Here is a 19,780-nt window from a genome sequence, read left to right as displayed (position 1 = left end):
CACTGAAATCAAAGATGAGTCTATCGATATTTTTTATTTTAACTGAGCAAATTGCACTTTGATCTCAGATTTTTCTAACTCTATATTGAGTGAGAAAACAAAATCAATGATAAAATAAACAGAATAACTTTGATGTTGTTGTTATTTCTCATGTTGATCTTGAACGTGTCTGCTGCCTATTGTTGACCGTCTTCAGCCCACTTGCCGTTGACCCATCTCCACCACATTACATGGTCTCTGGCTGCAATGACGACACCACACACCCTCTGTAGATTGTGACGCAAACAAAAAGCGACGGACAAATTGAATAAGCAATTGCGTCTAAAATTCTATAATAAGGTTTATATTTGTAGTTCGTTCGTAGTATTTGGATTAACAGAGATGTCTACAAACACGCGCGCGCACACACACACGCACACACACCATACATGCAGAAACCACGCTGAAGGGGCAGCATGTGTTCAAACACGCCAGATGTAGCATGTGCATGTGTTGTTTAACTCGTGTGACACGCAAAATACCACAACCCTTACAAGTGAGCTTCTCAGTGGGTTGTTAATGCGCGATGATGTTAAGGTTAGAATCCTGACCATAGACCGTTAACAAAGATCCTGGCTGCAGGACGCGCACTGACCTGCTCGTTTTATTAGCGTACTTCCGGACTACAAGTCCGACCGTCAACCGCGTCGAAAGTGCGGCTCGTGGTGGTGACGCTCAAGCTAACTGTTGTTGTCGCCGCTACACTGTGTCGAATCTGCTCCGCCTCGCACACAGCCCCTCAGCAGACGTTTGTAAAAGTCGACCTATGTCAAAGTCGTGTTCAGGGATTATTATTTTTTTAAATTTTGGGATGTAACCATAGATTTACTATTTAATACCGGATGTAACGTTTCACTGTTGCGCTCACGAACAATATGACCAAGACTCGTCACGGACACTCGGAGAGACCATGCACTCCTGCGCACGTTATCTCATCTTCTTCCAGTACCTTGGAACCAAATACAGGTATGTTACCATGCAAGGTGCGCTGTTACACTTTAAGGTTCCTTATTATTAGAATAATTAAATGTGTTCATGATTATCCTTTCCGCAGTGGTGTGGTGAAAGCGCCTCCACACCAGTTACAGAGGAAAGGCGTCCAGGACCACCTGGAGGTGAGATCTGATGAAGTGATTATATTGTCATATCCTCCAGGGCTTCCTGCTTTCCTCCTTCCGTCCCTTCTACAGGATCTGTCCCTGTCCTACAAACCATACAACAAACTAGTCAAGTTATTATTGACATATTATAAATAGCATCATTACAAGTAGCATATTTTAAGAAAACATGAATTATGGAAAGGAGGACACATGCACAAGTTGGGCAAATGAGTGTCAGAAGTAGAGTTAGTGGCTTCACAGCACACTGCCTGCTTCAGTGGCACCTAATATCCTGGGACAAGGGTTAAGTTGTAATGAACCGCATTTTCCGCAGTTCACATCCAGCTAGGGACCTTTTCATTCGCCATCATTCTCTCCCCCCTTCTTTTCTTGTCAGCCCTCTACTGTCTATCTAATGAAGGCATGAAAATACCCCAAAATGTATTATAAAGAAGTGCTCACACGGGAATCACAGATAACTCCGACTGATGACAGAAGATGCTGTTCAGCTCTGTTTGCTACCCCTCCTTTCTCTGTAATGATGTAACCTATCTATATTTGAATGTTTGTAAGCCACGAGTGATTTTGGTTCTTTTGAAAAGTATGTTTCAATAGTAAAAACCCACAGCTTCATTAATATTCTCTTTGTCTGTGAGCAGGATGCGATAAGGAAGCTGAGGCCTGTCAACCCTGTGACTCTGTATGTCTCCAGCAGGACAGACACGGGTGTCCATGCCTTCTCTAACTCCGCCCACTTTGACCTCCAGCGCAGCAACGACAAGGCTCCGTTCACTGAGGACACTCTCGTCAATGCCCTGAATTTCCACCTCAGAACAGAACAGATCAGGTAGGAAGAGAATCCCCGAAGTTCAACAACAGAGGATCCCCTCATACAGGGGTTAAATGGAACACAGGTTCAATCAAATCAACTTGTTCACCTGCACAGATTTCTACACGAACTTGCCAAACTTATATGAACTTTTTAGTTTTGTAGTTCATTATTTTCATGTTGATCCCGAGAACAGTGTTTCATCATTTTAAGTGAATGTGGAAAAGGTCAACGACTTCACGTGACACTCGTACTGAACAACATCACATCTCATAGACTGTTGCTCTCATAACATTTCAGTGTCATACAATGTAATGTAGGTTGTCATATTCATAGTTTTCATTATCAGTTCTTATTTCTGCATTCACCAGCTGCAGTGGGTATGCATTACTGTCATGTTTCACATGAAAATATCCAATATTGGGAAACTGACAAACAGTTGGCTGGTCTGAATGTCTCGTACTGTGATACCAGGAGGTAATAAATGTATAACTTTTAAGAAAGGGACTTGGGGACTTGAACCAGATATTGGTTTGTTTTATTCTTTTCCCATGTAGAGTAAACATCAACTTCTTAAGATACGTTCAGGGAGATTTATGGTGCTCAGCACCTGGCAAGTATCTTTACATGGAACGAAGCCCGAAGGGATAAAAACACCTGTCCCAATTCTTCAGGAAGGCTTCAAATGACATTCTGGTCGTCTGTGTTTGTAAAAACAGTAACACGGAGCTTTTCTTAAATATGTCACTTAAATGTTTCACTCATCCGTGTGCTATGATAATTTATATGTAGGTAAAGTCTTTTGTCTTGGGTAGACTTTATAAAAAAAAGAAGCTGGCCAGATTCTGTCTGGATCATTTCAGATTCATTCAGATGATTTTTCCATGTAACTAATAAATGTATAATGTCAGAGGCATCTGTTGTGTGGAGTATCAATATCAATATCACATACCCTCTGTAATCCCCCGACATCACAATCTGGCACAAAATTATTATTGAGGATGTCAAGTTTGTCCTTATATTGTATTAAAGTAGCCCATGCTTGCATTATTGACAAAAGATGACTGAGGAATTGACAAAGAGTTCATTTATGTGAATATAAATGCACATGTCTATTTTTGATGCGTATATTTAATGTAGTTAGTTTTGTTAGTACACTGGAGTATTAGGGCCATATTGAAGGACACAATCTGGGATTTTGAGAATAAGGATGCAATATAATGAGAATAAATCTGTAATTTAATGAGTAAAAAGTCAAAAAAAATTAAAAAAGGGGAAAATAAAATTCGCCAGCCATGTCCTCCTCCACAAAAAACATTCCTCATTTTAAAAGCCTAAAATTATAACTTTATTCTCTTATTATTCTGTTTTTTGTTCCTGTAATATTATGACCTTATTCTCAAAATCACAGATTTTTTTTCCTTTGAGTGGCTCAGTTTACTCACTGCCATTTATGAATCCTGAGAGCATTTTTCTGTAGAAAAACTTTCTTTCTCATTGTATGATGGTAATATTTATCCTCACATTCAAACAACAATCCATGTATTGCCTGAGGACATGCCTCCTGTAATAATTTACCAACAATAGACGGCTATGACTCGTAACGTGTGGACAGTAAGCTTTGAAAAGATGTGAGAAGGTCCCTTGCTGAGCATCAAAGGAAAACTGCCCTCTAAAATGGGGTTGAACGAAAATATTTCAAATCCTGGTTGATGTATTTTTTTTCCAATTGCTCTTATTAAAATTGCTCACAGCCATTTTCTTATGATTACTTTGGTTTAGACTGCTGTGATACTTTGTGAAATTTAGATAGAGGCTCTCTGTGTGAGAGAGGATAAAGGACAGAGATTGGGGGATGAAGAGAGTTGGTCTCGGAGAGATGGAGAAAAGAGAGGAGGGAGGTTAGGGAAGCTCCCAAAGTCCCGCTAATCCCTAAACCTGCAGAGAGAAGGTTAGAAAGGATGATCCCTGCTCTGCTTTTTGCTCTGTAGCATCCGTTAATACACACACACACACACACACACACACACACACACACACACACACACACACACACACACACAGACACACACGGGAATCACCAGTAGTTAGAGTTTTTGTTACAGCGACAGTCAGAAAACAGCTCCTGGCTCTGACCAATCAAATATCTCATCTGCACTTCTCTTTTTGTGAAACCGGACCCCAATTAGCCTAAACTGAACAGCCCGTTTTCCTTAGGGAAAACTGCTAAGTAGTAAAATGGTTCCACACCAAACAAAGCCCCAGTTCCCGAATGTGGAAGGCCACGCTTTATACACTGCTTATGAAATTTTATTTATGTGTGTGTGCGCATGTGTGTGTGTGTGTGTGGGTTGTGTGGGTGTTTTGGGGGCCATGCAAAGGCTGTCACTTCACATCAGAGCAGGCACTGGCGGCAGACGCAAGGGTTTCCTCTGCCACGTGTCACACCCAATCTCCTCCCCTGGAAACGTAACCTAGTTTCTCTCACTGTGTAAGACACACACCAACTCCCGGACACACACAGACTACACTTGCATGTGCACATTCATGTGTTGTGTGTATTCGATCGCCAATGTCTGATCCCACTTTCTTTAACACACAAAACACACGTGTGCATGTGTGGATACTCTTTCTACAGGCACCGGCATGTGTGGATGAACAGAGTAGGGATTTGTGCACAGCTGGCTGCTTTAAATCTAATGTAGAGGAATGTCTTGCCATTTGACTGGGTAGAAGTTAATTAGTCTTTTTTTTTTACATTTTTACAGACTGTATATTTGTTTCTGCAGCAGCTGTGAGGGGAACTGGAGTTAAAAGAACTTCAAAACCAACAGCGCAGCCAAATTGCGCATTTTTGAATTGCTAAATCATTTTTATTGATTCAGCATCAATCATATTATGAGTGATTCAAGAACATGTGTCGAGCTTTGATCAGAAATCACAGGGACATGCTTTTGTCTACAATTCACACAGACTCATTAATCAGTTCACACATTGATTTAATCATTAGAGGAAAAGAATGTTTTATGATCATCCCTGCCTTGACAATGGGTTTGCCTTTGTGTAAGAAGCTGCAATATTGGCATTTGGGACAGTGAGTTATGCACAATATTTCTTGCTGGCAGTTCAGCATGTTAGGACAATCTGTGCCTGGAGTCTGTCTGAAACAAAGTTTGTTGTTGAGTTTTTGTCAGACTTCAAAGGTTTAATGTTAAACTTTAATGTCTCTGCTTTTTAAGAGACTTTTTACACCACAGCAATACAGCAGAAGACTTTTGTGCAGAGCATTAGCTGCATGTTGTATTAATGAATACTATAAATTAGAAATCACTGCTCATTACAGTTTCAGAGTTTAAATCCTTTCATGCCTGAATGGATGTTTGCTTTCACCCTAACTGCTCTTTTTCCCCCCTCTTTTCTAGGCTCACCCGTGCCCACCGCGTGCCCCATAATTTCCATGCCCGTTTTTGTGCAGACTCTCGGACCTACGTCTACCGGGTAGCCCTGGGAATCTCCCACCGATCTCTGCTTCCCCTCACTGACCACAATCTGTGCTGGAGCCTCCGCAACACGTGAGTGACCTGCTCCTCTGTCCATACTCTCGTCTGTGTGGTCATTCGTCTTGAGCTCAGTCTAACAAGTAGGTCCACACAAACACACACACACGAACAGACATACCCTCAATGAGCTCATGCCAAGCCTTTCAGAAACACATGAATAATCCACACGTGCTTTGCCGGAACTGCAAATTAGGGCAAGTCAAACGGAGTGTTTTATCTGAGTCGACGTCCTAAAAACAAACAAAGGAAAAGGAGGGAGAGAAAGGAGGCGAGGATGAGGATGGACAGAGTATAAAATGAGGGAAAGGGACGAGGTGTCACGGCCCGGACATTGTTCTTTTAGCTGTGGTCGGTTGGGGAGGGAGCGGAAAGAAACATTACACAGAGCGAATGTATGAGCGTTCGTCTTCTCTCCACTTTTTGGGGGGAAAAAGTAGGGCAAGATAAGCTGTGGGCTTATACACGTGAAGAACAACACCCACGCACGTTACCCTGACTCTGTGTGGGTTTTTTCCCTCTCTCTTTCCCTTTCCCGCCCTTCTCCTTCACTCCCTCGCTTCTCCCTCTCTGTTTTCTCTGCTTCGTTATCCCTCTCTCGTTTTCAGCATCCGTCTCTTCCTTCCACCCCTGAGCGTCTCTGCCTGAGCAGCCTCTCTCTGTTCTGTCTTTGATCTGCCTCAGCCTCTTCATCACCCTCCCCCAACCCCCAGCTTTCCTGCTGCAAAAAAATATTCATCTCCTCTGTTTATTTTAACGCTGAAATATTTTTTTGAGAACTTGCGTTTTGGCATTTTTCGGACTCTGAAACAGGCAACATCATAGGTGGCTTTACTTTTTCTTTCTCAAGAATGTTTTTGAAATCTTTGGGCCATAGGGCCATATTGATTATTCTTTAGATTATTCTTTCTGAGATTATTGAGAATAATGTTTTAATGTTAAAAGAATAAAGTCATAACTTAATGAGGAAAAAGTCATTATATTTCAAGAAAATAAAAAACAATTACCCGCCATTTCTTCCTCCACCATAGAGGCAAAGTCTGTGTTGTTCTTTCTTCGGTGTAGACAGTTTCTAGCACAATCACTTCCTGACACTTGTGCTAATGTTGTGCTGATGTGCCAAAAGATTAGACATTTTGTCATTTGTAAAACTATAACATACCTCAAAATCTCTGTGACTGTCATTTCTCACAGCGCTTCATTCACGGGGAAGTCTCTCTTCAAGGTTTTAAATTGGCGATTTTAATAATGGAGTTACTCAGCATACTTGTCTGTCTCCCTCCCTCAATGTATTGCACCCCCCTTCTCTCTCAGCCTCTCCCTCACCCTCTCCCTGTCAGACCTTTTCTGAGCAGTGACAGAAGCGTGAGACTGTAGAGAATCAGAAAACGGGGCCCACTCTCGCTCTCTCCCGGCCGTCGACGTGCTTCTGCTCTCACGTGGCTTTGTGCCTCAGAAATTCCACAGGACATGAATAATTTTTGAAAGTAGGAACAAGCAGGCCCTGCACCAGTTGTACTTGCATCGCATCCCAGCTGCTCGATGTTGCTGTTTTTACTCAGGTCAAGTTGCAGTATCACAGTGAGCCTGAAAAAGTGAAATTAAAAACCCAGTTGTGTGTTTTTTATTGCTCATTGTAAATGCATCACTTTTGATCAATACTCATATTTCCTCTTTATGTCTCTCCTCAGAGAGCTGGATGTGGGAGCCATGCGCGAGGCTGCTGCCCTGCTGGTTGGGACTCACGATTTCAGCAGCTTCAGGGCAGTCAGCCCCGACATGCTTTTTAAAAACCCCGTCAGGACGATGGATTTGGCCGACGTGCAGCCCGGGAGCTCTTTCTCACACACACACTTCCTCAGGTAGGCTGGATATTGACCACCAGAAGTCTGCACATGCTCCAAATTTGAAGCTTCATATGAAACAGTCAGATATGAGAGTGGTATCAGTCGTCTTATCTAACTTTGGCAAGAAAACAAGAATGACCTGCTACTGGAGAGGCCTGGGTTCAGTCCTTCAGTGACTCATGCTGGTGGTTCGGGGGCCCTGCAAAGGACAGAGTGAAATCTGGGGGGTAGGTTGAAACTCTGAGCAGCAGAGGTAGCACATGGCTGTCTGCAGCCTCCCTGGGCCAGTAGGGGAGTCAGCAGTATTAGTGACTGAATAACTGAATATTCCAATCAGAGAAAAAAGACAGAAAAATTCAGAAATAATACCTGGGCTTTTCCACTCAATAAATAATGAAATAAAATCTTGTGTTTCTCAATCTTGCAGCAACCTCTGCTCAAGAAGCTTGCCAAAGTTGTGAATCATTTACAGTCCTTGCGCTCAGCCAACTCTGTGTGTACCAGCCTAGAAAAACTCCTTTTCAAGCTTCAGTCAGTCTCAATGTTGTGCTTTGAGGTATTATCATGTGAATCACAGGTCAAAAATAATTCAAATCTAATCCTTTTCAGAACTGCTCGTCCTTCATTTACTAAAATTACACACAGCACTGCAAACGTTTTTAAAATGAAAGCAGCAAAAGATGCATCACAAAATATGGAATTCATGTTGTTTGTCTACTTTAGACGAGATCCAATATAATATCCATAGATGGAGGTTGGATCAAGAGGGGATGATGTGGGCTTAGTTTGTTAGATTGCACACCCCAGGGGGTCGCTTCGACAAATACCACTTTCATGGTCATTAATTATTTGCCTGAAAATACAGTGGACAAGATGGACATGGGCCGCAGCTCCCAGACTAAATGTCTCTTTGTCCCATAACCCCAACAAACGTTGTGCATTAACAAGCTGTGAGCATCGGTCTTACAGAACTGTAATATGTCGTGGGGCGTATTTGCACTCAAGTGTCCACAGTTGCATTTTCACCCTCTTCTCCCTCTTTTTATTCCCTACAGAGTTCCCATGAATGGCCAAATGTGGGCCAACTGTGGTCCCAGTCAGGTTTAGAGAAAGCGAGGGAGTTGACCAGCATGTTGACTTTTTCATGAGGGTCACTATTCTGAGTAACAGTGATAAAACAAGAAGAAACTGAGCAATGAATTATTGAAAAGCCAAACGTTGGACAAAATGTTTGATCCATAAACAGCGAGCTGCGTGAGTTCTTTGGTCTCTATTCAACAGAGGAATATATTAGATATTCTTAACCTCCGGAAATGGTTGATTTCGTCGTCGTACGTAAGTGAACAGCTCTCCATTTCAGAGCTGTGTAGTAGCCATGCTGTACATTTTAATATAAGACTGTGATCACTTGAGTTTGGGATTTATTGTATATTTAATTAGTATTAACAATTCAGCGTCTGAATGATAAGTTTGTTTTATTTATATAGTGCCAAATTATAACAGAAGTGATCTCAGGGCAGGAGAAGTTGCTTCAAATATCTGCAAAAGTGATGAAGGTCCTATCAGCCTCAAGTTTGTTTCCTAAAAATAAACTCAGCAGCTCTCTGCGTGCTTCTTACATAGTTCTTACAATTGAACTTAGTTTCATAATACAAATTCATTTCTGAGAGCGCAACGGCCTCATCTGAAGAGGTTGTCCCTCACCGGAGTCCATGAGCTAACAGCCCCGCTGTATAAATCTGTCTCAGCACTCCTTACATGTCACACGTAATCAGACTGCAAGCGCCGAGTCAAATTTGCATTTGACCCAATTCTTTCTGTGAGCCTGTTAGCTCACTTTCTTCTTTTCTCCCCAGAATATGCTGTGGCTGCTATGACTTGAAACAACAAACATCAATAAAAAGCTAAAAGCAAAATTTAAAATTGCAAAAAAGACAACATATTTTCTATGGCATTACACATAATCCTGTTGGGCCTACGCTGCAGTGACGTATATGTAGTCTGTGACATTTAAACAAATCTTTGCAGCAGGAGAGTCCAGGGCTGTATCTCCGTCTGATGTTTGGCATGAGAATGAAAGTCACATTGTTCATTTAACTCTGTCCACGCAGTGATGGGAAGCATTGAGATGTGTAACCAAAGAGAGATAAAGAAGTGACACATAACAGACATGATATACATATCAGGTCCAGGGACGATACATTTTATAGAAACATTTAGGTTTTGTTGTTTTTTTCTAACTAACTTGACATCGACTAAAACCTTCATTTCTCCCTCTAAAGCAGAGAAAAATGACAAAAGCCTTTGGCAATTTGCAAACCGAATATGGTTGAAAACAACAAACGCATCTGTAAACATTTTCAATTAATGTTTTTACTTCATGGTTCCATCTGCTTCAGTAGGTGAGACACACATTTTTTTGTGACCCTGTAATGGCGTCGCATCATCCGGCAGGTCAGTCTTTGACTCCAACACTGGCTCTTACTTGACAAAATCCTATTTACATGATGCGTATCCGCTTCCTGGTGTCAATTTCGGCAAATCACGATGGATTTCATCGGCCCTGGGTCTTTTTAAAATGACTACATCATATAAAACCCACATACGTACTGTACATCACATACGGGTAGGGAGAAGCACACAGATGTCGTACACGGGAGATAGAGGCACATGTTCCAGCCCGTCTTAATGGATTAAGTCAGTAGGTCTATATGATCCATACTCCTCCTATAGAGTGACTAAATAATTCTATATTACATTTGACAGCCGTTCAAAGCCGAGTTTTGCTTGTGAAGTGGCACATTAACCCTGTGGCAATATTTGACCCGTCTGTAGCCTGGCGCAGGGCCCAGACATGTCAGTGAAGCCAACTGACATTACATGAGAAATGTTATGGGTGTCACTTAAATCCTTTGTGCACCTTTCATGGAATTTCCAGACAACACCAATAAATAAACAGGGGGAATTTTAAATGACTTAGTATATTTGTCCATACGTATCTAATGAGGACTTTGAATAATTGACACTAGTTGTCTCACTTTTAGGAACATCCCGATCTGGGAACTGACTTTTAGGAGCAGATCTTTTCTCTACAAGCAGGTATGTTCCCATATATATGTGTGTATATATATATATATACATACATACATACACATATATATATACACCTGTATGTGTATATATATATATATATATATATATATATATATACACCTGTATGTGTATATATATATATATATATATATATATATTTTTTTTTTTTTGTGTACATGTGTGAATGTGTTGCTATCTGCTGGAGATGATGGAAAAATATGGATCATAAATAATAATTATTAAGCCTCTAGTGTCAAAGATGTCCCACATTTTTGCTACTTTGCTGTACTCAGTATATATTAGTGTAAAAATCAGTTGCCTTGGCTCCGTGCTGCAGGTGCGGAGGATGACGGGGGCCCTGGTGGCTGTGGGGAAGGCGCAGCTCTCCGTGCCCCAGCTGAGAGACCTACTGGAGGCTCAGGACTCTTTAGCCTACCCACAGGGTCTGACTGCTCCAGCTCAGGGCCTCTTCCTCACCAGGGTGGACTACAGAGATGCTGGTGAGGAGGCTGAAAAACAACCTCGGCACAAATGAGTCGGACTGAATTTCAATGGGGAAATACCCCAAAGATCTCAAACGTCACATGCTGTTTAAATATGACACATGCAGCTTGCTAGATTTTAGCTCAGTAGTACAGTAGTTCCCTTAAAACTGAAAAAAAAATGCGATTGTGTTAATTCAAAACTAGTCTTTATTTATTATTCTATTATGAGGACTTTTCACATGTTATGTGTCCTCAGACCTACAGGTTTCACAACAGATGTCAGAGGAGCAACCTCGCACCACTGGAAACTCCGAGGATTAATTCTATTTGAACAATTCATCCATGTTAATGTATTGACACTCACTGTATGCAATAACTTTAATAAAGTTTTTTACATTTATGTATACTTTTATTGACTTGAGTCAATGGCCCACAAATAGGTGTTTTAACGAAACTATTCCCACACCAATAAGCATTTGACTACATACAGATGGACATTTATATGTTCCTTTAATTCAACATGTTAAGAAGACATAACTGTGTCCATGAATGCAGCTTCGCCATAGAATACCACACACCTTGAACCTACCGGTCTCTACACACCACCTTCAGGTTACAACAGACAAACTTGCTCGAGCCTGGTCGGCCAGCATTACTCCCATGTGTGTGTGTGTGTATATATGTGTGTATGTATGAACTAGGTTTTGTAGGTTCTCTCAATTATCAGATTATATAACGTGTCGAGAAGAGTGTTAAGTTCTACAGCCGAAACTGCTCCGTTTGCCCATGGCTCTTGTACAGTGGCATTACATCACAGATCAACAAAGTGTGCGCGCGCGCACACACACTGATAATGTTTACATCCAAATGTCCAAATAAAACTGCATACGCTGCTCCTGCTTTACGCAAAACAGATTTTCAGCACAACCCCATGCTTCTAATTTGGCTGCATCTGCTCACCGAGTTGAGTGGTTTCCAGTAAGTTGTCTGTAAACAGTCCATTTAAAACCAAACTATCACCAGCAGTCTTCTCTGTTCAGGCGGGAGCCAGGTGAGGTTTGAAGAAGATTCAGACTGTCCTTGAATATTCCAGCGCGTAGATCAAATACACCATCAGTTTCCATAATTTCATCCAGTTGCCCAATCATACAAGGCTAACAGATTTAGGCTCACCGTGTCTGCCAAAATAGAACCTCATGAGGAATGTTTTTTTTTTGCACTTCTTAGAAGTGACAAACTGTCAACAAATCAGTCACACTTTGTCTTAAACCTTAAAATTTTAAATATGTACACAAGTACACGTTTCCTGTTCACCCAACCATGTCGGAACAACACAGTGAATCTGACTAGCGCAGATCCTCGAGTCAATTCAGCATTTGGTTTCAAAAAGAGAATTCACACATCCTAAAGATGCCCATAATTCAATATATAATCAAAATTTCAAGTGTTAGTCAGCATATTAAGCCCAATGTCTTTAAAGTATCAGTTACAAAATAACATGTATATATAATGCACTTGAGGAAGGCATTGTTTGTTTTTTTAACTCACAATCCTTAACAACAGCACAGCCTGGGTGAAGAATGTAGCTGAGCTCAAGTCAAAGTGGAGACCCTGATTGAAAAGATTGTGTGGACAGTGACTAACAGAAGGGAAGCTGATCACATCGGACCTCAATGGCCACATTTGGAATTAAAATGAGGTTTTTACAAGACAGATGAAGGGGGAAAAAAGAAGACTCATGATTGAGGTTCTGAGCCTGTTCTGATAATGGTTGTTATAATGTTGTTTTAAAGACAATGTAGGTGTAAGATTCGTGGTTGGCTGATGATTGATTACTGGTTAGACAGTAATCAGAAACACATAAATGTGCAATGGAACAGATGATCACTCGAGGCAGCCATTTTTTTTTTTTTGGCATTTGACTACACACCCTGACGCTAGAGCTGAGGTTAATTCAGGATTAATTTGTGTCTTGTGAATACAGGTTGATAGTATTTGATAATAGCTATCATGGGTTGATAAGTTTGCATAGACCCTTGAAACTCAACCATCACCATCTCAATAACATAATCGTAATGATTAAACTACTACTTGGAGCGACACACCCAACTTCACCCTTTGTACCGATTGTGGTTGATACAACAAAGCACATTAGGAGCTGTAAGAGTTCTACATGATAGTAACATTCAGTTATATTTTTGTTCTTTAAAATTAAAGAAACGTGGCACAAAAATGGTTAATTCTCCATTTGGGTTTTTGTGAATCTCTTTAACAAAATAGCTTGTTTCATGCCACCACAACAGCAAAGCCACCACGTGTTTTTTAAAAATCTGTGTGTTCAGAGAAAAAGAGTCGACTATGCCTGCTTGTGCAGCATCACGAAACAAAGCGATAAACTCATAAGACTTTATTCAAAGTAGTATAAAGAGTGAAATTGGGGTACGTTCCAGAGACTTATAAAACACTTGTCTGAGAGGAGACATATTCACGTGTAAACATATGCTGTGTTTGTGGTTTTGCTCTTTCCTCCGACAGCTAAAAAAATAAAAGCATAAAAGCACTGTGGCAGCGCACAGTGCTTGGAGAGCGAGGAGGGGAAGGGCGCTCGGGTCGGCGTCCTTCGTGGGAGCACGCACTCTTTAGCTGGCGATTTTCTCAATTTCATCCAGGTCGTCCGTGTCTAGTTGTTCAATGTTTTTATCTGTAAATGAAAGACCATTGGACACAGAGGGGCTAATTTAGAGGGTTGACATATGGTGGATCAGCAACATAAAGAGATGGGTTTAAGACAAAGAAGAATACACATGGTATTTATGTCAATATATAACTAGGGACAGTGCACATCGTCGTCCTACGGTTGTGTAGCTGTTGTCACACTTACTGAAATGCTCCTGGATCCTGTGGAGGATGTTCATGCTCATCTTGCTGTCCACCATGTTGATCGCCAGTCCCCTTTTGCCAAATCGACCCGTGCGGCCGATCCTGTGCAAGTAAGTCTCGTTGTCTGGGTTACCGTCCTTGTCCACCGGCAAGTCAAAGTTGATTACCACAGAAACCTGCTCCACATCAATGCCTGAAAGTAAGACGAGCAGAGAAAAACTGTTCAGTTATTAATTCATTTAAGTGCCGAGTTTTCCAGTAACAAAACTACAGATATGGCTGCACTCTTCATCTCGGCTGGCTGTACATTAAGATCTGCTGTGCTCTAGCACCAAAGTGTGTTTTACAGGTAAACATGATATAACAATGACACAAACAACAGGCATCTGTGAGGTCTTAAAAGAACAAATTACCCCCAGGAGAAAAACGGCAGAGAATGTTCAATGCTACTGGTCATAAATTGGTCTCGGGTGGAGCTTGAGTTGTGCATTTTTAATTTGTATCAAGTGGCACAGTAGCCTTATATTTTTACCAGGGAAAATCTTTATCGAATAAAACTGTACTGAATCTTCACTGGATTGGACGCAGGGAAAAAAATCTGTTCTAAATATGTAGAATACGCATCTTACGGCTAAATACTTATCATGATTGTATGTTTGCTCTTCCCGTTGCAATAAAACGTGGTCCTTACCTCGAGCACAAACATTTGTAGTAACCAGGACCTTCTCCTTGCCGTCTCTAAACCGATCGATGACAGCAGCCCTCTGCTCCACCTGCATCTCTCCGCTGAGCACTGCCACCTGGTGGCCTTCTCTGGACAGCTCCCCTGCCAGCCAGCCTGCAGTCTTCCTCGTCTGGATGCCACAGAGAGAAAAGGGTGTTATACTTTCTTCAACAGCCAAGTAGCTGCGCTTGCAACAAAGGACCAAATGTGAACAACTTGGAAATAGCTGCTGATTAACAGGAAGAGTAAAGGTGTTTTCACACCTAGTATTGACAAGTTATTTTTACAAACGTTGGTCACAAATAGAAAAAGTTGCAGAACAGAAGGTTTGCTGGACGTTCTGACGGGGTCACAGAGGACAAACACGTTCCTCTGTGAAACAATATTTCTTTTTTGGTTTAAATTGCTGCTTTTAATGAATATCATGGGTGGAAACATTGAACAACTTAAGGAAACACCACTAGTCTCCATGTTCAACTGTTCAACTGTCACACTTCTGTGAACTCACATGGCAGAAGATCATGGCCTGGGCAATAGTAATGGCACCGTAGATGTTACAGAGGGCCTGGAACTTCTCCTCCTTGCTGTTGCACAACACAAAGTACTGTTTGATAGTATCCAGCGTCTCCTCCTCTCTCTTCAGTTTGATGATGTTGGGGTCGGGCACGATGCGCTGGGCAAAGTTCCACACGGTTTCTTCAAATGTGGCAGAAAACAGCAACATTTGGCAGTTTTTAGGCAGCATCCTGCGTGGCAGGGACGAGAGGAGAGAAGGGTCAGTAGTTGCAGATTGTGGAGCTTGTAAACAAAATTAATTTACAAGAATGATTTATTATAAATGTGAATAGATTAAGAATTAAATATATCATAGTTTCAGTACACCATACATGACCTTGTGCAGCATTTGTAATTACAAAATTTATCTCAATCTAATCTTTTTCATGCTTCTCACAAATTAGTAATTTTAATTTCAACTGACCTCTGGATGCGGATGCTCTGGTCCTGGTGACCCTGTGTGGCGATCATGACGTCAGCCTCGTCCAGCACAAACACCTTGATCTTCTTGGGGTCGATAAACTTGAACTTACCGCACCAGTCCAGCATAGTGCCAGGTGTGCCAATAACAATCTGTTCCTGTAGCTTCATGCCGCGCTGCACTGGAACATTCACAAGAAACAAGTGCTTGTCAAGATATAGCAATTTTAGTATTTAGGTTTAAATTTTCATTAATAGGAATAGTTCACACAATGCACTGTTAAAAGCAGTGATGTCTTACATTTATTTCCTCTGATGGCGTAGACGAGTTTGACCTCGGGATAGTGCTTGCCCATCTGCTCGATCACTTTACCGGTCTGAAGTGCCAGTTCATAGGTGGGCGACACACACAGGCACTGACGGGACAAATGACAATGAAGGAGATAAGTGGTCTGGTCATTTAGTTTAAGTTGTAAGCATTCATTATTATGGGAGACAAAATCAAATCAATATGAAAGACGACACAAGAGGAGCATGTATGAGGAGGTTCTCAGATTTTCTCAAAATGGTGAATCATGTTCATCGATTATGTTTAAGATTTAACTGAATAGAATCTAAGATTTCAAGTTGAGAATATCTAGAACAGTGAGGGAATTAAAAACTAACCTGGGGATATGTGTGGTTGGGGTCGACGTGGCTGAGCATGGCCAGGACAAAAGCAGCCGTTTTACCTGTTCCGGACTGCGACTGGGCAATCAGATTCTGCGGTCTAGTGGAAATGGGGAATTAGAAGTTCGAAGTTACACTCAAAGACGAATTGTTTTGGGCCTTGGTACCTTGCATGATATACAAAGTGATGGCAATTAAGTGATTGAAGTTTTAAAGTTATAGAGTATATATTCTTCACATGTGAAGAACACAACAGGATATTGCCACAACAGCAGGCACATTTCCAGAACATTCAGGCGAGGTGTGGCGCCTGGGTAATGAGCACACTCGCTCGCAGTGAACCGCCCGGAGATTTTCAAACTGAAATTTTACGAGGCGGTTGACCGGAAAGGTTCTGGAAAATGCCCAGAGCAATATTTGCGGACATTTGAGTTCTCACATACAGTCCCTCCAGAAAAGATCACGAAAACGTAGGTACATGTCTGAAGGCAACTATTGTTTGGAGTCCTCTAACAATACTTTGTTAGAGGACTCCACAACATTTCCATACACTGTAAAGAATACTCACGGCTCAGCCAGCATCATGGGTAGGGCCGTCTCCTGGATTTTAGACGGCCGGTTGAAACCCATTCCGTACACGCCCTGAAGCAGCTGAGGTTTGCTGCACACAGGAAAAAAACAGTCAAATGTCAAACTGTCTGTTTACACATTTCAGGGAGGCAGTAGCAGACGGTGGCTAATTTCACTGAGGCGGCAGAAGATGCAGCATGCCTGCACGCACACATACACACGCCATCTAGTTTTTGTATGTGCATCCTACTACAGGCGAGCTGCCGCGCCTGCTACACATTCCACTCGCAAGTATGTTTCCATTTTGAAGCAGCATGATCCACCTGCCTTCTTCTGAATTATATTTAGTTTCGGTGTTGCACTCCATTATTTTTATTTGTAGCTAGTGTTGAAATGTAAATCTTCCAAATACATTGACAAGAAGATATTGCGGTACATCCTCCTGAGTCCCGGCCCTCCATTGTTGGCGCTTCTTAACTCACTTTAACTTAGCTACAAAACATATAAGGTCACTAGCAGATACAACTTAGCGTAGCTATCAACAGCTCTGTAATTGGTTGAAAAGTCAGACTCGGCTAGCTTCCCTTCAACTTTCTTTTTTACTATGGGGCTACAGGATTCTACCTGACCACAACAATGAACCTAAATTCGGATTGTTTTTTTTCTCTCCATCAAAGCTGTTTCAAGTTTCCTTTGATCCACGCTCTCATGGCACCTTTGCTCTCACACAGTGACATCGGCAATAACCTGAACGAACCTGCACTATATATTTATTCAGTTAATACACACAGGATCTCAAACTCAGTGGTGTTTCATTGTCATCGCATTTAAATATTGTTTTTCTTTATCCCTTTAAATTTCTGAGGAGGCACCGTCTCCCTTACCTTCCCTGACGAGCCGCGACGGCGTGTGAACGAGACACCGCCCTTTCTAACAACATCCGTGAGTCATAAATACAAAGCACGACTGATAATGGATTAATAAGGATATAAATGATTAATTACAGCAACAGTGACAATATTCAACAGAATGAGCGAACATATACTCACAGTCTCAACTCCTCAAAGGACTTGACGGAGTAGAGAGGAGAGTTTGGATCCTTCTGAAGGACTTCCACTTGGTTAGTATTACTGACAAGATTGTTCCGGATCAGCTTGTTCAACAATGACTGTGCCGCTTTGTCATCTGCAAAATGAAGAAACAAATCATGTTATAACTCAAGAGGAAACTTAGCGTCTCACTTGGGGAAGCTGTCGTGAATGTCAAGAGATTGGGTGGATATTTGTGTGGCGTATAAATGATCTCTCACCTTTGTCACCCTCGTCCGTCCCCTTGTTGTCTCCTTCGCCTTCCGATTTCGCAGCTGCAGCGGTGAATTCTGTCGAGACAGCAGCGGTGCCTGCAGTTTCAGAGACGAAAAACATAACATGATCTTCACACGACGAACATTACTTCTCTGAATATTTGATCTTGCACACGGTGCTCTTACCATTTTCCTCTGGTTTCTCTTTTATGTGAAGGTTGCCGATCTGCGAGGGGGAACATGAGAAAGTTTAACTGAGTTGGTGGACGTTTGCCATCACATCCCAGTGAGTCTGCGCCTCTCATGACAATGAGAACTGGGACCAAGCCGGGGCTTCTACACGGCCAGTCGAGCTGCGTTTGAGCCTCTTGCATCGGATACTTGTTAGCCAGCTAATTGCTGAAGCTAAAACTCGCCGAGCACGCAGCGTCCCGGCTCCAGCTAACTTACTGTAGCTCTGTAGCCAACGAGAGCACCGCGTAATGTCGCCTTAACGCAAATGAGACCCACGCCGAGACAAGCCGACATACAACTCAGCGGAAGTATTGTCGTTATACAATTTAAACATGCCAACATTAGCGCTGTGCAGCTGTTTGCCGTTGTTATTGTCGCACAACAGTCCAGGACGTCGCACTGTAAGCAGGCTAACAACACGTTAGCTCGCGTTGCGTAAGTTTCGCCTTACCGATTCCGCCGCGGCTTCTTGTTCGTCCACCGCCTGGGCCCAGGAGTCCGTTGCCATCGTGGGACAGTTTCTTCTGTGGTTACTACACTCGGGGGAACTCAACTGACAAAGCTAGTCCGGCCTGCGTGGTCAGTTGTGTGAGAGTAACTGTGATCCTCACAATGGCGTGCCGAAAGCGATTCTAGGCACCTGTGCAACCGCTCAAAGGTCCGGATAGAAAGGCCGAACGATATTAGTTCCCAGTTCAGTGATAGTTCCCAGTACAGTGAAAGTTCCCACCTGGATTACAAAAAATTATGACTAACACTTAACATCTGAATAAACAGTTTTGATTTAACAAATAAAGACACGGGGGTTTCTTTCTCGAACGGTTTCGCTACAATTCAGCAGATTCGATGCAAACACTCAAGTTCTCCAACTATGCTGAACCTTTAGGTGGCACCAAATAGTAGCGCATAGGCTGCATAGTTTACTTGTCTGAAAATCTGAAAACACACACACACACACACACACACACACTGGGTGGCAGTTACAATAAATCAGATTTATTGCAAAGTAACACATGAATTATAAACAGGGATGGTAAGTGCATTCATGTGGCTCCTGCCTTTTTTTTTTTTTTACCCGAGGCTGTCTTTTTCCGAGGGGCCCTGTGTAATAATCTAATTGTAATACCTGTAATATTTCAGTTGACACAATGCTTACCTCCTTGCATTTACCTAAATAAAGTTGAAAGTAATCAAATGATAACAAATTATCACATTCATTTGGAGATGGGACTGGTTGGACGCAGTTTGACCCACGGTGCAGTTTACTATTGCCCCGAAGCCCCCTAGTGGTTAATTGAACCTTGAGGGGAGGACAGCGTCCCAAAAATACAGGTAAGGACTCAGCTGCCAGTTAAGTGTGCAGTGAAATGGATACATTGGAGCATTTAAAATGTAACACTTGTGTTGGTTTTCAAATCAGTATAATATCTGCATCTTCAATGTATTGTCAGAAAAATACTTTACCTTAAAAGCAT

The 19,780-nt window shown here is 42.0% G+C and overlaps 2 protein-coding genes across 3 annotated transcripts; one reads left to right on the top strand and one right to left on the bottom strand.

Moving 5' to 3' along the window:
* The first annotated feature begins 275 nt into the window (after positions 1-275).
* On the top strand, positions 276-11,350 carry pusl1 (pseudouridine synthase like 1). Its single transcript, XM_035630620.2, has 8 exons — positions 276-1,005; positions 1,094-1,154; positions 1,799-1,986; positions 5,391-5,540; positions 7,217-7,387; positions 10,417-10,471; positions 10,803-10,965; positions 11,207-11,350. Exons 1-8 carry the CDS (start codon positions 950-952, stop codon positions 11,269-11,271), a joined length of 909 nt encoding a protein of 302 aa, XP_035486513.1. The 5' UTR covers positions 276-949; the 3' UTR covers positions 11,272-11,350.
* Positions 11,140-19,061, bottom strand: LOC118309035 (ATP-dependent RNA helicase DDX19A). Of its 2 annotated transcripts, XM_035630617.2 has the most exons (12): positions 18,757-19,061; positions 18,258-18,297; positions 18,078-18,167; positions 17,818-17,953; positions 16,767-16,859; positions 16,196-16,298; positions 15,831-15,945; positions 15,534-15,711; positions 15,063-15,300; positions 14,522-14,684; positions 13,832-14,023; positions 11,140-13,651 (listed from the first exon to the last, which is right to left on the bottom strand). In XM_035630617.2, exons 1-12 carry the CDS (start codon positions 18,811-18,813, stop codon positions 13,590-13,592), a joined length of 1,467 nt encoding a protein of 488 aa, XP_035486510.1. In that variant the 5' UTR covers positions 18,814-19,061; the 3' UTR covers positions 11,140-13,589. The 2 variants fall into 2 exon arrangements, with proteins under 2 accessions (XP_035486510.1, XP_047188517.1); XM_047332561.1 differs by lacking the exons at positions 17,818-17,953; positions 18,078-18,167; positions 18,258-18,297; positions 18,757-19,061 and adding an exon at positions 17,263-17,388 and having other exon boundaries at positions 16,767-16,861.
* Positions 19,062-19,780: the final 719 nt, after the last annotated feature.

Source organism: Scophthalmus maximus, chromosome 6 (genome assembly GCF_022379125.1).
Source record: "Scophthalmus maximus strain ysfricsl-2021 chromosome 6, ASM2237912v1, whole genome shotgun sequence".
Taxonomy (NCBI): Eukaryota; Metazoa; Chordata; class Actinopteri; order Pleuronectiformes; family Scophthalmidae; genus Scophthalmus; species Scophthalmus maximus.
Note: the sequence above shows the minus strand (reverse complement) of the source record. Positions and strands in the feature narration are given on the sequence as shown.

Bases quoted from the DNA above. Each gene is read 5' to 3' on its own strand.
- pusl1 (XM_035630620.2), top strand. From the start codon at position 950: ATGCACTCCTGCGCACGTTATCTCATCTTCTTCCAGTACCTTGGAACC. The intron at 1,987-5,390 runs GTAGGAAGAGAA...CCTCTTTTCTAG, and splicing joins CTCAGAACAGAACAGATCAG to GCTCACCCGTGCCCACCGCG. The intron at 5,541-7,216 runs GTGAGTGACCTG...GTCTCTCCTCAG, and splicing joins TGCTGGAGCCTCCGCAACAC to AGAGCTGGATGTGGGAGCCA.
- LOC118309035 (XM_035630617.2), bottom strand. From the start codon at position 18,813: ATGGCAACGGACTCCTGGGCCCAGGCGGTGGACGAACAAGAAGCCGCG. The intron at 18,298-18,756 runs GTAAGGCGAAAC...TCCCCCTCGCAG, and splicing joins AAGAAGCCGCGGCGGAATCG to ATCGGCAACCTTCACATAAA. The intron at 15,946-16,195 runs GTTAGTTTTTAA...TTGTCCCGTCAG, and splicing joins CCAACCACACATATCCCCAG to TGCCTGTGTGTGTCGCCCAC.